This window comes from Fringilla coelebs (genome assembly GCF_963513975.1).
Source record: "Fringilla coelebs genome assembly, chromosome: 6".
NCBI classification, from domain to species: domain Eukaryota; kingdom Metazoa; phylum Chordata; class Aves; order Passeriformes; family Fringillidae; genus Fringilla; species Fringilla coelebs.
The window spans coordinates 32,973,399-32,987,961 of NC_140034.1; the positions used below are offsets into that span (position 1 = coordinate 32,973,399).

The following is a 14,563-nucleotide window of genomic DNA, read 5'->3' on the forward strand; positions in this document are numbered from 1 at the left end:
GTATGAGGTCACGTGTCCCCCGGGGTCGGTAGGAGGAGACGCGATTGGCTGAGGCCGCGGCTCCGGCCGCCCGCCGCCAGCGGGCGCTCGAGGGGAGCGCGGCCCCTCTCTCCTCGGCGTCTCGGCGCTTGCGTAGTGAGGCGGCAGCGGCCGGGCGCACGCGGCGGCACGAGAGGGGCCAGCGCGGGACTGCGGGGCGCGAGCGCAGCGCGGGATCCCCCGGGCCGCAGCCAGGTACGGCCGCGCGGCCCGGCTCGCGGCCCGACTCCTCCCGGGCGGGGCCGCGGCCGCGGGGAGCGGCGCCGCTCAGGGCCGGGCCCGCCGTGACGGCACCGGCGCCGCGCTCCCCGGGCCTCCCGCCGGTGCCGCGCCGGAGATGGGCTTTGCCCGGCCCCCTCTCCGGTGCGGCGGCGGCCGTGGGGCAGCGCCCGTTTCGGCGGCGCCGGTCGCGACTGGCTTCGTTTCCGCAGGCGTTGTGCGGTCGCGAGGGCCTCGGCTGAGGCGTGCCCAGCTTCTGGGAAAAGATGAATTCCAGCTTCGGCGTGGTGGGCGTAGTGTTGTTCCTGGGGATCCTCCACAGAAGGCCGAAATAAAAACCTGTGACTGTGGAGAGAGGAGTGAAGGGCTGCGTGTGCTGAGCGCTGTTTGTCCGCTCCTGCTCGCTCTGCCTCCAGTTTGTCGCTCTGCAGCGCAGCTTTCTCGTGTACCCCATAAGTTCAGAGATTGAGCAGAGCTGCATTGAGTGGACTAGAAAGCTGAGCTGTAAAATTTTCCTTTTAACCTTGGAGTTCTTTGTTCAGTTTCAGCTTACAGAAAGTTATGCAAAACCTTCAAAGTGTTTTTATGATGTTTTTCTAGTCTGTATTTCCCCTTTTTACAAGTTAAGAATGGAAATAAGGGTGGACATGGTCTTCTGAATTGTGTGGACATGTGTACGTAGCATTTGGCATTACCTTCCTATTCTGATTTTAAATTTTCTTATAGCTAGGAAGCACTGACGCTGCTGTAAAGATCATGACTAAAACTTCACAATGGTGGCTAAAATCTACTGAAGGAGTGATACATTTGACTTGGCATCTTACGCTCCTGCTGCTGTAGAAAATTTTCTGTGTGAAACTTGAAGGCACAGACAACAGAACTAATCTAATTATACGTTTAAGAGCATATGGATTTATTGTCAGAAAAATCAAGCAGTTTAAGCATTCCTTCTTACCACTACCTGACTGTCAAATGTTGGTTTTGCCTTTTTTTTTTAATGTAGAATGAAGGAATTCTGTTTATTTGATGTGATTTTGTTGGGGTTTTTTCCCCTCCAGACTAGCAGTCTGTTGGAGGACACTTTTTTTGCCCTTTCATTACTTCAGGCCAGGTTAGTTCTGTTCTGATTAATGCCTTTGCTTTCTTTGCTGACAGTTGGCCTCTGGAGCAGGTCTTGCAGGATTACTCTGAACGTGTAGTGCTGAGTTTAAAAGTCATATGGAGTCTGCTTCTCCTCAGTACTACAGAAGCTTCCATCTGCCTCACATGCTGTCTTATTATGTGCATAAAAAAATCCTTCATGAGCACTGCATGCTTCTCTCCTGTGTCCTCCTGCTCTTACAGTCCAGTTGATCCTTGAGAGTCACTTCCAGCTCAGCATATTCTGTGAATCTGTGAGAATATTACACACTCATGACTTGAGATGCGTGTGAGGTGTGCAGTGCCACCTTTCCACCACTTGAAGAAGCCTTTCCAGTGTGCTGTGTATAGGCAGTATGTCAGGTGAAGTGGGTAATGAAGTCTGGGTAGCAAAGCTTTTTCTACATTAATGCAAAAAAATAGCATCTTAGGAAATGGTTGTGGTAAAATACAGGTTAATTCATTATTTAATTTCTGTTAAAACCTAAGCACAGCCTTATCCCAATTGCTACTTCTTCTGCCACTGTTCCTCCCTGTTGTCCCCAATCCTTGCTAGTTTATTGCTGTGTTTGTAGGATGAGGCAGTGATGTTCTGTGAAATAAAAATGGGCTTTTTTGCTCGAATTCCAGAATGCCAGGACTAAGCTGTAGATTCTACCAACATAAATTCCCCGAGGTGGAAGATGTGGTGATGGTCAACGTTCGGTCCATTGCTGAAATGGGAGCCTATGTCAGCCTGCTGGAGTACAACAACATCGAAGGCATGATCCTCCTCAGTGAGCTGTCCAGGAGGCGCATCCGCTCCATAAACAAACTCATCCGCATCGGCAGGAACGAATGCGTCGTGGTCATAAGAGTTGACAAAGAGAAAGGTATCTGGGGATGTGGTGGACTCCATCAAGATTGAATTTGTAGACAGAAATGCACATGAACTCAGCAGGTGTTTGTGGATTTTGCCGGGGCTTTTTTTTTAGCATTTATTGATCATTCTTCTGCTCCTCTGTGTCCTTTGGGAATTGGGTTAATGAAAGTAAATCACATCCGTAAAGATTTAAGTGGGTCCTCAGCAGATCAGTCACTGAACTATAGTGGAGTTTTTTTTAGATACCTGTGTAGATTTTCTAAGTCAGCTGAAGAGAAGGATCACTTGCTGTGGACGTAAAAATCTAGATGCTAAGCATTTAGTGCTCACCATCCATCCTGTTTGTTAACAAGTCTCAAACCTCGTTGATAATGGTGATGGCAAGTACGTTATCATTGTCAATTCTGTAGGGTACAAGGTTGAATTGTACAGGCAGTTTTGGTTTTTCCTGTCTTTTGAATGTTTGAATCTTTGAAGGTTTTTAAAATGTAATTTCTATTGAGAGCATTTCAGATTTTGAAATGCAATTTCAAATGCAATTTAGAAATGCAATTTCTAAAATTTGTATCCAGCTATACAGAAATAATAAACACTGAGCATGTCTCCTAGAAATGTTACTGTTGGTATGCTGTTTCTCAAGTTACACGCTTTTCTAAAATACTTCTGAAACTGCAGGTAACTGAGAGTAAATAATGAATGGCAGGATAAGGAAAAGCAGAGATGAAAGAGAGGCAAGAATAAACCTATTGCAGATAAATCTGAAGTGAAATAAGTTTCCCAACATCTCTAATGAAATTATACTTTTACAAATTATTCTAGTTTTCTTATTAACAGAGAAACACATCTGGAATTCATCTAGTGGTCTTTTATTGAACTTACTGGAGAATATATAGTTTGTGAGAAATAATTGAAGGCCTTTTATAATTTAGAAGATAATTTAAAAGAAATTTTTTCATTGGCATTTCTTTCAGGCTGAGCCTATTTTATTAGGAAACTGTTCAGAGCTAAAGTGATGAGGTGCCAGCCTTGAATTAAATTGTGTTGAGCACTAAAAAAAAATGCATTAAATTAGCTTCTTTGTATGTTGGAATGATTTTTTTTCCCCAAACTGTGTACAGAAACATAAAAATAGATCACTAGTTGCTGAGATAAAATTTGCTACTGTAAGTATTTACAGTTGAAAAAATTTTGTATTCTAATTTGGATCATAATTTGCTTAAATTCATCAAGGTTTAGTCTTGTTTCTCTCTGTAGCAAAATATGGGGATACTGTAGGCAGGGGGCAAATCCTGAGCCAGAGTGTTTGTTCTTGAGTTTCTCTTGAAGGAGTCAGACTTAGATTGTACAATGGCTGATATTTTTAAAATCATCTTCCCCAACAGGTTATATTGATTTGTCAAAAAGAAGAGTTTCTCCAGAGGAGGCAATCAAATGTGAAGACAAATTCACAAAATCAAAGACTGTAAGTTGCCTTTCTATATTTAGGCCCTGTATATTTCCAGCTTCTTTCTCGAGCAACGAAAATGTGCAGACATAAGATAAAAGCACTTAGGTGTTAGGCATACTGTGATTCTCATTTACCATGCAAAGATATATAACCAGCTTATGTGTCCATGAGTGTTACATGATAAGCTGCTTATTAAATAATTAATAGATCAGGAAAGGTGTCAGTTGAGAACTTATGATGTAAATGGGTATATTGAAATGATCAGAAATCCAAAGTGTGTGCAGGTTTAGCACACTGTGGGCAACTTTTTATTGAAAAGATGTGCAGGTAGTTTCAGGCTCCCATTGTTACTGCTGTCTGGTCTTAACACTTCCAAGTAGAAATTTTTGTCTGCTTTCAGTATTTGGTTTGGGGTTTTTACCAGTCTGGTGTTGCAGGTTTACAGCATCCTTCGCCACGTTGCTGAAGTCTTGGAGTACACTAAGGATGAGCAGCTGGAGAGCCTGTTCCAGAGAACTGCCTGGGTGTTTGATGACAAGTACAAAAGACCCGGATATGGTGCTTATGATGCCTTCAAGCACGCAGTCTCGTAAGGACTTCTTCTATGCTTCTAGGGGCTTATTTCAAATTACAGACAAGTATTTCCTGAAGTAAATGTCATCATGTTCTTCTGGGTTGTATCATTTGGTTTCTTTTCCAGAATCAGTATGAAGAATATACTGGTCAAGTAAATCTAGTAAATTTTGACATCAGTCTAATAGAGGAAGAACCACTGGTCTCTGTTTGTCTGTCAGAATTTGTCTGGTTTTAGTCCCAGGCAGATTTTATCAGAAACACCTAGCTTTATGTCTGAAGACATTTCTACTCAGAGCTGATTGTCACTCTTCCACTGCACAGGCAGCTTTTTTTCTTTTTTTAAACGCAGCATGCTGACTTGTTGCTTCTCTTCCCTTCTGAACTTAAAGAATGGGATCATAAGCTTAGAAATGGAAGTATGAACAGAAAGAGGTGGAAATTGTGATGCTAAGGAAGTACGCACTGAGATAGATGGCTTTTATTTTTTAAATGGAGTCTGATATTTTAATTTGCTTTCAGAATCGAAGTATGTGGTTTCCCTCTACAGAATCTGCTGTGAAATTGTCAATCCTAAACTGGATTTCTCAGTGAACATTTTCAGTTTTGTTCTTTTAGAGCGCCTAAGTGTGTGCGTGATGAGCTGGAGTTGAACGCTAGATGGCAGTAATAATGCTTTTAGAAATGGCAGTGACTCTAGGAGGCAGGCCACTCGAAGTGTTTTAAGCGGCTGAAAACCAGCTCTGCGTTTTGGAGGAAGAAACAGCTTGTGTCCTCGTTTAGAATTAATGTGTTTCGTTTCATATTGTAATGATAATTTTCTGGTGATAGCAGATTTACTGGTAAAGGGAAAATCTGGACATATTGCTGTAAAAGGAATTCCAGATCACTCTTAACTGCTAAATACTTAGTTAAACATCTGTATAATAGAATTTTTTAAAAAAAACACCTCTAGTTACACTGGCTGTTTTAGCTTCAGTTGTATACTCATGAAAACTCCTGAGCACAGGCCTTTTGTTGCTCATTTGCTATTCAATTTGGAGCACAAACTTCTGAAGCTGTCTGTTCTCAAAATATCTTTCCATCAGTAATGCCTTAAGATTTCTGATTGTGGTCTGCAAATTTTATTTGTTCCTGTTGTGCTCTTACATAAATATATAGCAGTTGAGTAAAACAATGTGGATATTGCTGCCTTCCTGTTTTTGCTGGAGTGCTGTGTGAAGTTCAGAATTCCTTCTAAGAATTTGGCTTGTTATTCCTTTCTTTGTACTGAGGATTAGTGTTTTGGAGTATCACACAGCATGATACCTATGGCAGAAATTGGACAGTGTATTTACATTCTAATCAGTAAAAATTTAATATTGAGAACATATTGTTGAAAGCCTACCAAATGCTTTAACAGGTGGATTTAACAGGATAGTTTGGAAATAAAGCAGAATTTGTATATACCATAAATCACTTCTGCCATACAGGTTCATATTTTGGTCTCTAAAATCTGTCATGTTTCTGGGTTCTGTTTGCTTGTTTGGACCTTCTATTCTCTATACTTAGCATACAAAAACATGAAAGTTGATATTTTATTAGCACCAGAGACCAATCTCTAGTATTACCTCTGGCTTTTGGGCCATTTTATTTTGTGTTTGCCTGCTGGTAGTATTGTGGGTGATCTGGTGTTTTTTTTCCGAAAACTGTGACTTTTTGTCTCTGCAGAACAGGAGGTGTTTTTGTGAGGAACTTTTTGTTCTGTTCTCTATTTCAGATAGATATGTGGTAAATTTAATACAGCAATAGAAAATTGATGCCACTTCTTTAAAAGAGAACTGCTAATTTATGTTGGTAAACAGCAGAGGAGTTTGCTTCTGTGATCTCTGAGTTTGAAACTATGAGTTTGGGATTTAAAAAGCTTTTATCCTTGCTTTAGCTGATAATGCAGCCAGCAGATAAATATCTGTCTGCAAGCCAGGTACTGTTAAAAACAAGTACCAAATAACATGGAATGAATGTTACTTTGTAGAATGACAAATATCTTGTGTTTGAATGAAATACTAAAATAATTTAAAAACTCCAGATTCATCATGGATTTGCTTTTATGTGGTATGAGTTTATCTTCACTTTGGAGAAAATATAAAAATATCAAGAAGCTGGATAATTGTCATATTCTGTTTATCTCATATAGAGGGAGCAGGAGAAAAGCCATTCCTTTGCTTTAAAAAAAATTTAAATAATTCAAATTATTCCTTCCAGGAACAAATTGAGTAAACTGCTGTGTTTACCAATAGAAAATGCTTTGAAAATAGATGTGTTCATTTTCTTGCAGTGTTTCAATGGGTTCTTAAGAAATTTCCCTGTTTTCTTTGCCTAGTAGATATCTAGGATTATTCACAAGAAATAGAAATAGTACCAGAAGTTTATGTTGTGTTGCATTCCTCTTCAGTATAACTTCTGTAACGTTGCTTTGCTTGGCTCAGAGACCCTGCGATCCTGGATAGTCTGGATCTGACAGAGGAAGAGAGGCGTGTATTGATTGACAATATTAACAGACGTCTGACACCACAGGCAGTCAAAATCCGAGCTGGTGAGTTCTTCCCACATGCTCCTTGAACGTGTCTTGATGCTTAGGTTGAGATAGTGTATCTTGTTGCAAACCATAAACTCAGTTAAAACTAATGGTTCATAATGCTGATATTTGAATGGAGTTGTTCAGAATTAAGAACACCTCAATCAAGAATTGCTTTCAAATTGCCTGTGTGGGTTTTATCCCAAAGTGCAAGGTGGTTTGGCTTTTATTTTTCCTTGGAACATGGACTGGTTGTCATGATAGATAATGTGGTCTGCCATATTGCATTGGCACACAATGAAATGAAATATTTTATAGTTATTACTGCATCTACAATATTCTTTTTCATTATTTAGAATTTAAAATTCATTGATTCTCTGACAGAATAATTCAACTCTGTCAGCACAGCTACAGCATGCACCTTAGTCACTTGTTCATAAACATATGAAAGTAGTATTTCTAACGGGTCGATTGCAAACTATTCAGTAGAATATATCAGCTCAAGCCTAGCACATCTCTAATCTATGAGCTAGTTTGTCTGTTAATAATTTAGTGTGGCAGAAAAAGCACATGACTGCATGACTTCAGAAGGCATACTTAAAAACTGTAAATCTGGCTCTACAGAACAGCCTAAAGGCACGCTTGCCATTAAACAGATAGTGTAGCTGAATCACGTTTTTAACGAGATTGAGAAAGTCCTTCTGCTTTGCAAGTGTATATGGAAGAGCATTAACACTTGCTGATTACTGTGGAGAGAAGAGCCTTTTCCACTCTGAAATCAAGAAGAGAGTACAAAAAGTAAAGTGATGTAAAATTCCTCTTCCTATTGCTTTAGACTGCCAGGAGTTAACACAGAGTTCAAAAATTTGATTTGATTGCCTTGAAGACTGCATTTACTAACATGAATAGCACTTCATCACTTTTGAAAATAAAGAGCATGTCTTCTTACTTCCTTCATGCTGCCTCTTTAGTTCTGATGGTCTAAGTCATTAATTTTGTCATCAGCGCAAGTGTAGAATCTTGCCATTGGCTTCTGTTCTCATCCTGAGACTGATTGGGATGTTCCTCTGTGAATTTGTTCCTGATAGCTCAGAATTAGCCTGTTTTTGTGAGTCACCTGGAAGTGAAACCAACTTCTTTGTGTAGCTTTGTCTTGTGCCATTGCTATGCAGGTAAAGAAATCTTTGACTTTACACGGATCAGGGTATTACAGGTACCACCAATATTACATTATGCCTTGATTTTCAAACACCTACAAAAGGCTATAGCTAACTAGAATTCTAACCATGTGTTAACCTTATAAAAATGTATTCTAATGCTCCTCAAGTAATGCCTCTGTGCCTCTGTTGTAATTGCTGATGGAATTCCATAACTTTGTGGGTATGCTCCTTTTCAAGTTTTGCTTTTCCTGATCTTGCATTTTCTTTGGTATTTATTGCTTTTATATCTTCATCTCTCAGTGTGTTGTATTTGTTGGATGAGAAGTGAGTGAATATGAGTGTAAAATTTTGTATCCCAGCTTTTCAAAGCAAAAGGTAAAATGTTGCATTGTCTAAAGAATTTAAAAGACTCTTACCTCAGCTTAAAAGTCAAGCAAATGTAATACCTTCCTCAGATTTGGAAGCTACTGAGGTTCTCATTGTGGATAAACATTGGTTACTAAAAAGATTTATTAAAGTTTAAGTTTAAAAGCTTTAAATATTTTTTCAGCTCTTGGTAATGGTAAAATTTTATTATTTGTATTTCTCTGTTGTAGATATTGAGGTGGCCTGTTATGGTTATGAAGGCATAGATGCAGTAAAAGAAGCTTTGAGAGCAGGCTTGAACTGTTCCACGGAGAACATGCCCATCAAAGTGAGTGTCAGTGTTAATAATGGAATCAAAGGCAAAGTTTTCTGATGCCCTCAGGGACCAGTGGTGTGCAGTTGCTTTGCCCCATCAAGGCATGTGCCGGATTTCCAGCTCTTCTCCAGCAGGGCTATAACACACTTCCTTCAGCCATATGGCAGTCCTTCTTGTGATTGTGCAGTGCCTTTTGAAGTTTGGGGAAGCTTTATTTATTCTGTTCAATATATTAAAGTCTGGTATTGGCACAGAACATATCCACAGTTCCTTTATGCAGTCTTAACTAGGAAGCAATATATTTTATTTTCAGGTATAAGATTGTGTAAGTAAAGGTAAGTTTGCTCCACTGACATTTGAGTGTTGGTAGAATGACTACTGTATCCAGGCCTAGTTTTTCTTCCCCAACAGTTTTTGGATGTTAAGTGAACTACTGAGTAAATGTTTTAAAAAAAATTGGAAGTACTTTCTCCTTTGAAAATTACTTTTTATAATGGTCTCTTATAACAAAAGAAATAGTTTACTTATTCGGTCATCATAAGCAAAAGAAAACATATGGGGTTTAATGTTTTTAATTTTTGATCTAACTAGGCATAATATCTCTTCCTTTGTTACTGAGTTTGCTTTTTTCCCCAATCTTTATAATGTGGTAGATTAATCTGATAGCCCCTCCTCGTTATGTGATGACTACTACAACACTGGAGAGAACTGAAGGACTGTCTGTTCTGAATCAAGCCATGGCTGTAATTAAAGAAAAAATTGAGGAGAAGAGGGGAGTCTTTAATGTGCAGATGGAGGTAAGAACAAATTACATTCTAAAATACAACTTTTTTCCTTGGAATACTTCTAAAGTAGAGCAAGATTAGTAGTGCTACAAGAAATCTCAGCAAAAAATGTTGCTAAGTTATTAAAAAAAACAGAAAAATCAGGACTCTCTGTTCCTGAAATAAACAAATGGCCAGAAAATCTGATTTTCCTGGGTTTTATTGTGTGACTTCAGGACGTATTTTATCTCTTGCTCTTTATGTAGAATCAGAGTCTACAAATCATGTGACCTTTCTTTATGACAGTTTGCCATGTATTCTGGTTTGGTTTTTTTCAGCCTAAGGTGGTCACTGACACGGACGAGACTGAGCTTGCAAGGCAGTTGGAAAGACTGGAGAGGGAAAATGCTGAAGTGGATGGGGATGATGATGCCGAGGAAATGGAAGCCAAAACAGAAGACTAAATGTTCTGGGATACTCAGAAGAGAGATCATATGAAAAGTTAGAAACCCCATTGCAAACACTCTGGACTAAATTATTCTAGTATTGAAAACTTCAAATATATGAAGTATTTTCCTGTTTTAAAAAGACCAAAATGTAAAAGGCTTTTCTAAATAACATTTGGTGCAAATTGAACCCTTTGAAAGGAAGGTGCCTAGTCAAATTCAAGACACAGATCTGGCCAGACGGAGCTTGCAGCCCCATACTTAAAACTTTCATACATAACAATTCCTAATTGGTGATTACAGCTCAGTGCATCTGTTCATGGTCTTTCCTGGGAGCAGCAAAACCAAGCAAGTGGAACAGTTCTATGCAGAATGTATTTGAGCAAGTATTCAATAAATTTCTGGGCTACGTAACTCCTCCTCTGGGCTATGTTTTTTCCTCCTCTTCTGTCACATGACCTAGAGTGGTGTGAATATAAAACCTGGAACAGTATGATCAATGGGTGACTTCTTTTACCATTGAAAGGGCTCTCTTTTGTTTGCTTTAAATCAAGCTGAGAATGAGTGGAAAATGTTTTACATTAATGTTTTCCTTGCAAGTTTGTTGGTGCAGACATGTTTAAATTGGCATTTCCTTTGTTTATCATCTGCATTTAGGGACCGAGAACTTGAAAACTTTGAAAATAGCTTGTTTCCATTCCAATAAACATAGCTAATAAATAAAAAAATACTTAGAGTTGCACTTTGCTCTGATGGGTGAATATAGCAGGAGCTTTAATGAAACACAGTTCAAATTGGGCAGCCACTGTCTCTGAGCTCACTGCAACATGACCTTCAGTTCTGCCTACCCTGTATCCCATTTACACTGAACTGAGATACTGTGAAAAAAAACTTTCTCTCTTCTCTGAAGAAAAGAAACAAGATGTGTTTTCTGAAGGGGAAAGAGTTGTGCTTTTTAAATAACCTTTCCAACTTGCTAGGTTTCTAAATGTGTTGGGTTTTTTGTCATTGCCATGTCCCATACTGCCCATTTTTTTCTTAATACTTTGTTATGCTAGAGGGAAAATGCATGAAGAATGAGGCTTTGAGCCTTAACTAGACATTCTTATTATTGCCATGGTACAAACTATTTACTTGCTACATGGAGTTGCCACAAAAGTCATTCTAAAAGGGCATACATATTGCAGTGTGTTGCTCGTCCGTCAGAGAAGTTCATGTGTACCCATCTCTGATAGTAAAGCAAAGCCAAAAAAGGTAAATTAATTTCAGTGTTTACAGATTGTTGGAAAGTACTTGAACATGCAAATTCGCAAAACGAAGAAAAATATATTTTTAATCATTTTCTCAAATTGTCTTTTCAGCAGCTGTGTGTGACAGCCTTCCAACTGTGCCCATCCATTAAAATAGTGATTTGACTTCTTTTAAACACAATAGGTGGGAACTTGGAGTAAAGAACAAAGTATTTTAAAACTGTCACCTTGTGATCTCCATGCCATAATAATTCTGTAAAGGAAAAAGGTCTGAAAAGTGAGCCATGCATGCTCCAAGGAAGGCAGGAGTGCAATTTGAAGGGATTATAATCAGTATAATCTGTGACAGCTGTTTTCGTGTGTTGATTGGTGAGTATTGTTTTTGTCAGTAACTTAAAAGCTTGTTAAATTTCTACAGTAGCTACCAGAGCACTTTTTAATTAGAGCTGGAATGTGCTGGTGGGTAAAGTCTGAGTCGGTTCTGGGTGCCTGAAAAAAATGACCAAGACGTTGAGGATGATATCAGAGCAGGTTCAGATAAATGCATTCCAGTCTCTTGTCATCCTGGCAGAAAAAAAACCAAAAAACAGGTTCTTCCAATTTGTTCTCTTGAGCATATTTCAACCAAGAATAAATAAAAGATATGAGACAACCTGGTGGATCTTTCTCATGCATTGCAGAAGCAGGAAGGAGGAGGTATAAAATGCATGTTTTGGAGGCCTGTTACTGAGGGAGTACTGGGGACTGACTGTGCTCCACCACTTAAAGACCTTTAGGAGCTGCTCAGCTGATCCCTTGTGTCTCAACCTGGCTCTTTTTTCATTTGAGAAACTGCCCTTGCTTACCAAGTGCTTAAAATAAGGGGTTTTTGTGAATGTCTCTGAGTTGCTAAATCCAGGCAGCACATTCCTCCTGTTCATTAGCTACTGTGCTGTTTGCACAATTGTAATCACAAGACCAACACCTCCACTTGCACCTAACATAGTGGAAGGGAAGGGGACAGGAATACCTCTGGACAGGGCTCAGCCTGATGTGTTCATTGCAAGGATCTCAGTTTTACTTTCCTATCCTAAATTGATTTTCTAAGATTGACAGCTTGGAAACAGTTTTATAATAATATCTGGTAAGGACTTAATGCAAAAATCCAACCCAAACTGGGGAATACTGGCTCAGGTCTGGTAACACACAGCCCAGTATCCTGTTTCTAATGAGGGAAAATAGTGGTTTCTTAAAAAGGGGTTCCCTGCTTCCTTGGGGTTGTTGTGGTTTGTCTGGTTTTTAATACAGTGACAAATCCTTGCTGTTTTCTCTCTGATTTTGGCTCATATGTTTTTTCTTTAGGTGCAGTGGACCTGGTGTGTTGCTCTTCATAGCAGAATCTGCACTTTGATTTTTAAGAGTAGACAATTAAACAACTGGTTCCAAAGACTTCCACCTTTCTACAGTTAATTTTAAAATTACTGTTATGTCAGAATACTATTGAATGCTTGTTGTCTTTCACTTCTATCTAGAAATGTTTCATCATGCTTTATTTTGATGTGGTTTGTTTTCATAATATTTCATCCCTAATTCACTAAAGGAAATAATTTGGGAGTGCTGCACTGGAGGGCAAAGTCCTAAGAACTGCTTTGGAAACTGTGGTGTCTGTAATGCCCCAGTGCTGTGTGTGACATGATGATACATGCTGGGCACAGCAGAGCATGGGATGGGGTTTTCCTTTGGGCAGGTTCCCTGAATCAGCTGTGTGAGACTTCTTGAAGGACTGAGTGGGAGGTGCCAGCAGGGTCTGCCAGCTGAAACAGCACAGCCTGCACTCAGAACTGTGGGGGCTGCTCCTCCCTGCCCTGAATGCCTGAGTAGCATCCCGTGGTCTTGAAGGCGGCTCTTTCTGGCCATCCCATTCCAAATTCTATAGCATATAAAGTATTTGGGAGTCACTTTGAAGGCAAGAAAATGTCAAGCACTCAACCGTTCTTTTTTTGTTACAGTACTACACTGATGTGGAAAGCACTCTAAAATGGATCTGAGGAAATGGGTACTCTTGTCTGCAGTGAGTTTTAAGGCTCACATAAGATGTGATGTAGGGCTCCCTAAGTTTATACAGATCAAAGCATGTCCTTTTCCACCAGAAGGGTTCAATGCCAGAACCTGCATTCCCAGCCCATGCATGAATACAACAGCTCAGATCTACTGACTCATTTTATACTACCTGACCCTGAAAGATCTGTGTTTACTCAGCCTCAGGGAGCAATATAGGGGCAGTTTTTCAACCTTGATTAACTACAGAATGAGGCAGGGAGGAAGGGGTGTGTCTATCATAAATATCCAAAGTATTGAAGAAATAGTTTTGAGTGGAGGTATTGAAGGAAGTGAAGGTCCTGTATAAGAAAGTAGTTGATACAAAACCTGTTATTTAATGACCAGCTGCATCAAGGTTTGTTTCACCTTTCATCAGCAGTTTGACAATAGAATTCTTTGTTGCTAATGTTAATTTTGCCAAGATCTGTCTGCTGGGTTGTGGGTGGTCTGCACGCTGGAGAAAAGGAGCTTGTCAGATCTTCAGTGAGGAGGACTGCTTATGGAGCAATTCTGAGATCACTGTCTGAGCGAGAGCCCCCTGCAAGCTTCTACCTGTCCTCCCTAGCATGAAATAGCACCTTGAATAAATTGCCTGCAGTAACAAGCTGAACAATGTGAAGTCAAACCTCAAATACCAAACTGTGGAACACCGTATTCTTGAAGCTGGTTATATAAAGAGTGCATGTCCAGGAAACACATGCAGCAGTAATGTCTCTTGTGAACCTGGACTCGAGTTTTTTGGGTTTTTTCCCCTCCAGTGTAATTCTGATGTACAAAAGATGGTGAGCTGAATTTTTTTTCCTGCTGGCTTTATCAGGGTTTTTCCAAGATTCTGCTTCTGAATACAGCTTTTATCTACATATATATATATATATATATTACAGAGACGGAGATTATTTTTTCAATTAACAAAAAAAATTGGTTAATTTTTTTCTTTATTTAAGGCTACAATTATATTTTTAAAAACTAAAAAAATTTCCATTGATACTTTTGAAAGTATTACATACCAGGAGCACAAAGTACTTTTCCAAGCGTTCTGTTACTGTACTTTGGGTGGACTGAAGAACAAACATTCTGGGATATGACTTTCTGAGCCTGTTGCCTGGTAGCTGTCTGCCTTTTCCCAAGAGGTAAAAGGTGTACAGTAGGAGCTACATAGGTAACTTCAGCTTTTGAAATCTCAGCCAGCATGTTTTCTCTTTATACTGAAGCAACTTTTCTAACTTCCAGCCGTGTTCAGTCACCCGTTGTATTCTTATGGCCTTTGCAGGACTCTTCTCTGGGTTGTCTCCAGCACAATTTTGGTTTCAATTCTTCAGTGTCTTGCTATTCCTAGCTAAAAGTT

At 39.6% G+C, this 14,563-nt stretch overlaps 1 protein-coding gene across 1 annotated transcript; it reads left to right on the forward strand.

Moving 5' to 3' along the window:
- Window positions 1-100: 100 nt before the first annotated feature.
- On the forward strand, window positions 101-10,552 carry EIF2S1 (eukaryotic translation initiation factor 2 subunit alpha). Its single transcript, XM_084208325.1, has 8 exons — window positions 101-234; window positions 2,029-2,270; window positions 3,643-3,722; window positions 4,145-4,296; window positions 6,749-6,855; window positions 8,594-8,691; window positions 9,333-9,476; window positions 9,782-10,552. The coding sequence occupies exons 2-8, from the start codon at window positions 2,030-2,032 to the stop codon at window positions 9,905-9,907; spliced, it is 948 nt and encodes a 315-aa protein (XP_084064451.1). The 5' UTR covers window positions 101-234; window position 2,029; the 3' UTR covers window positions 9,908-10,552.
- Window positions 10,553-14,563: the final 4,011 nt, after the last annotated feature.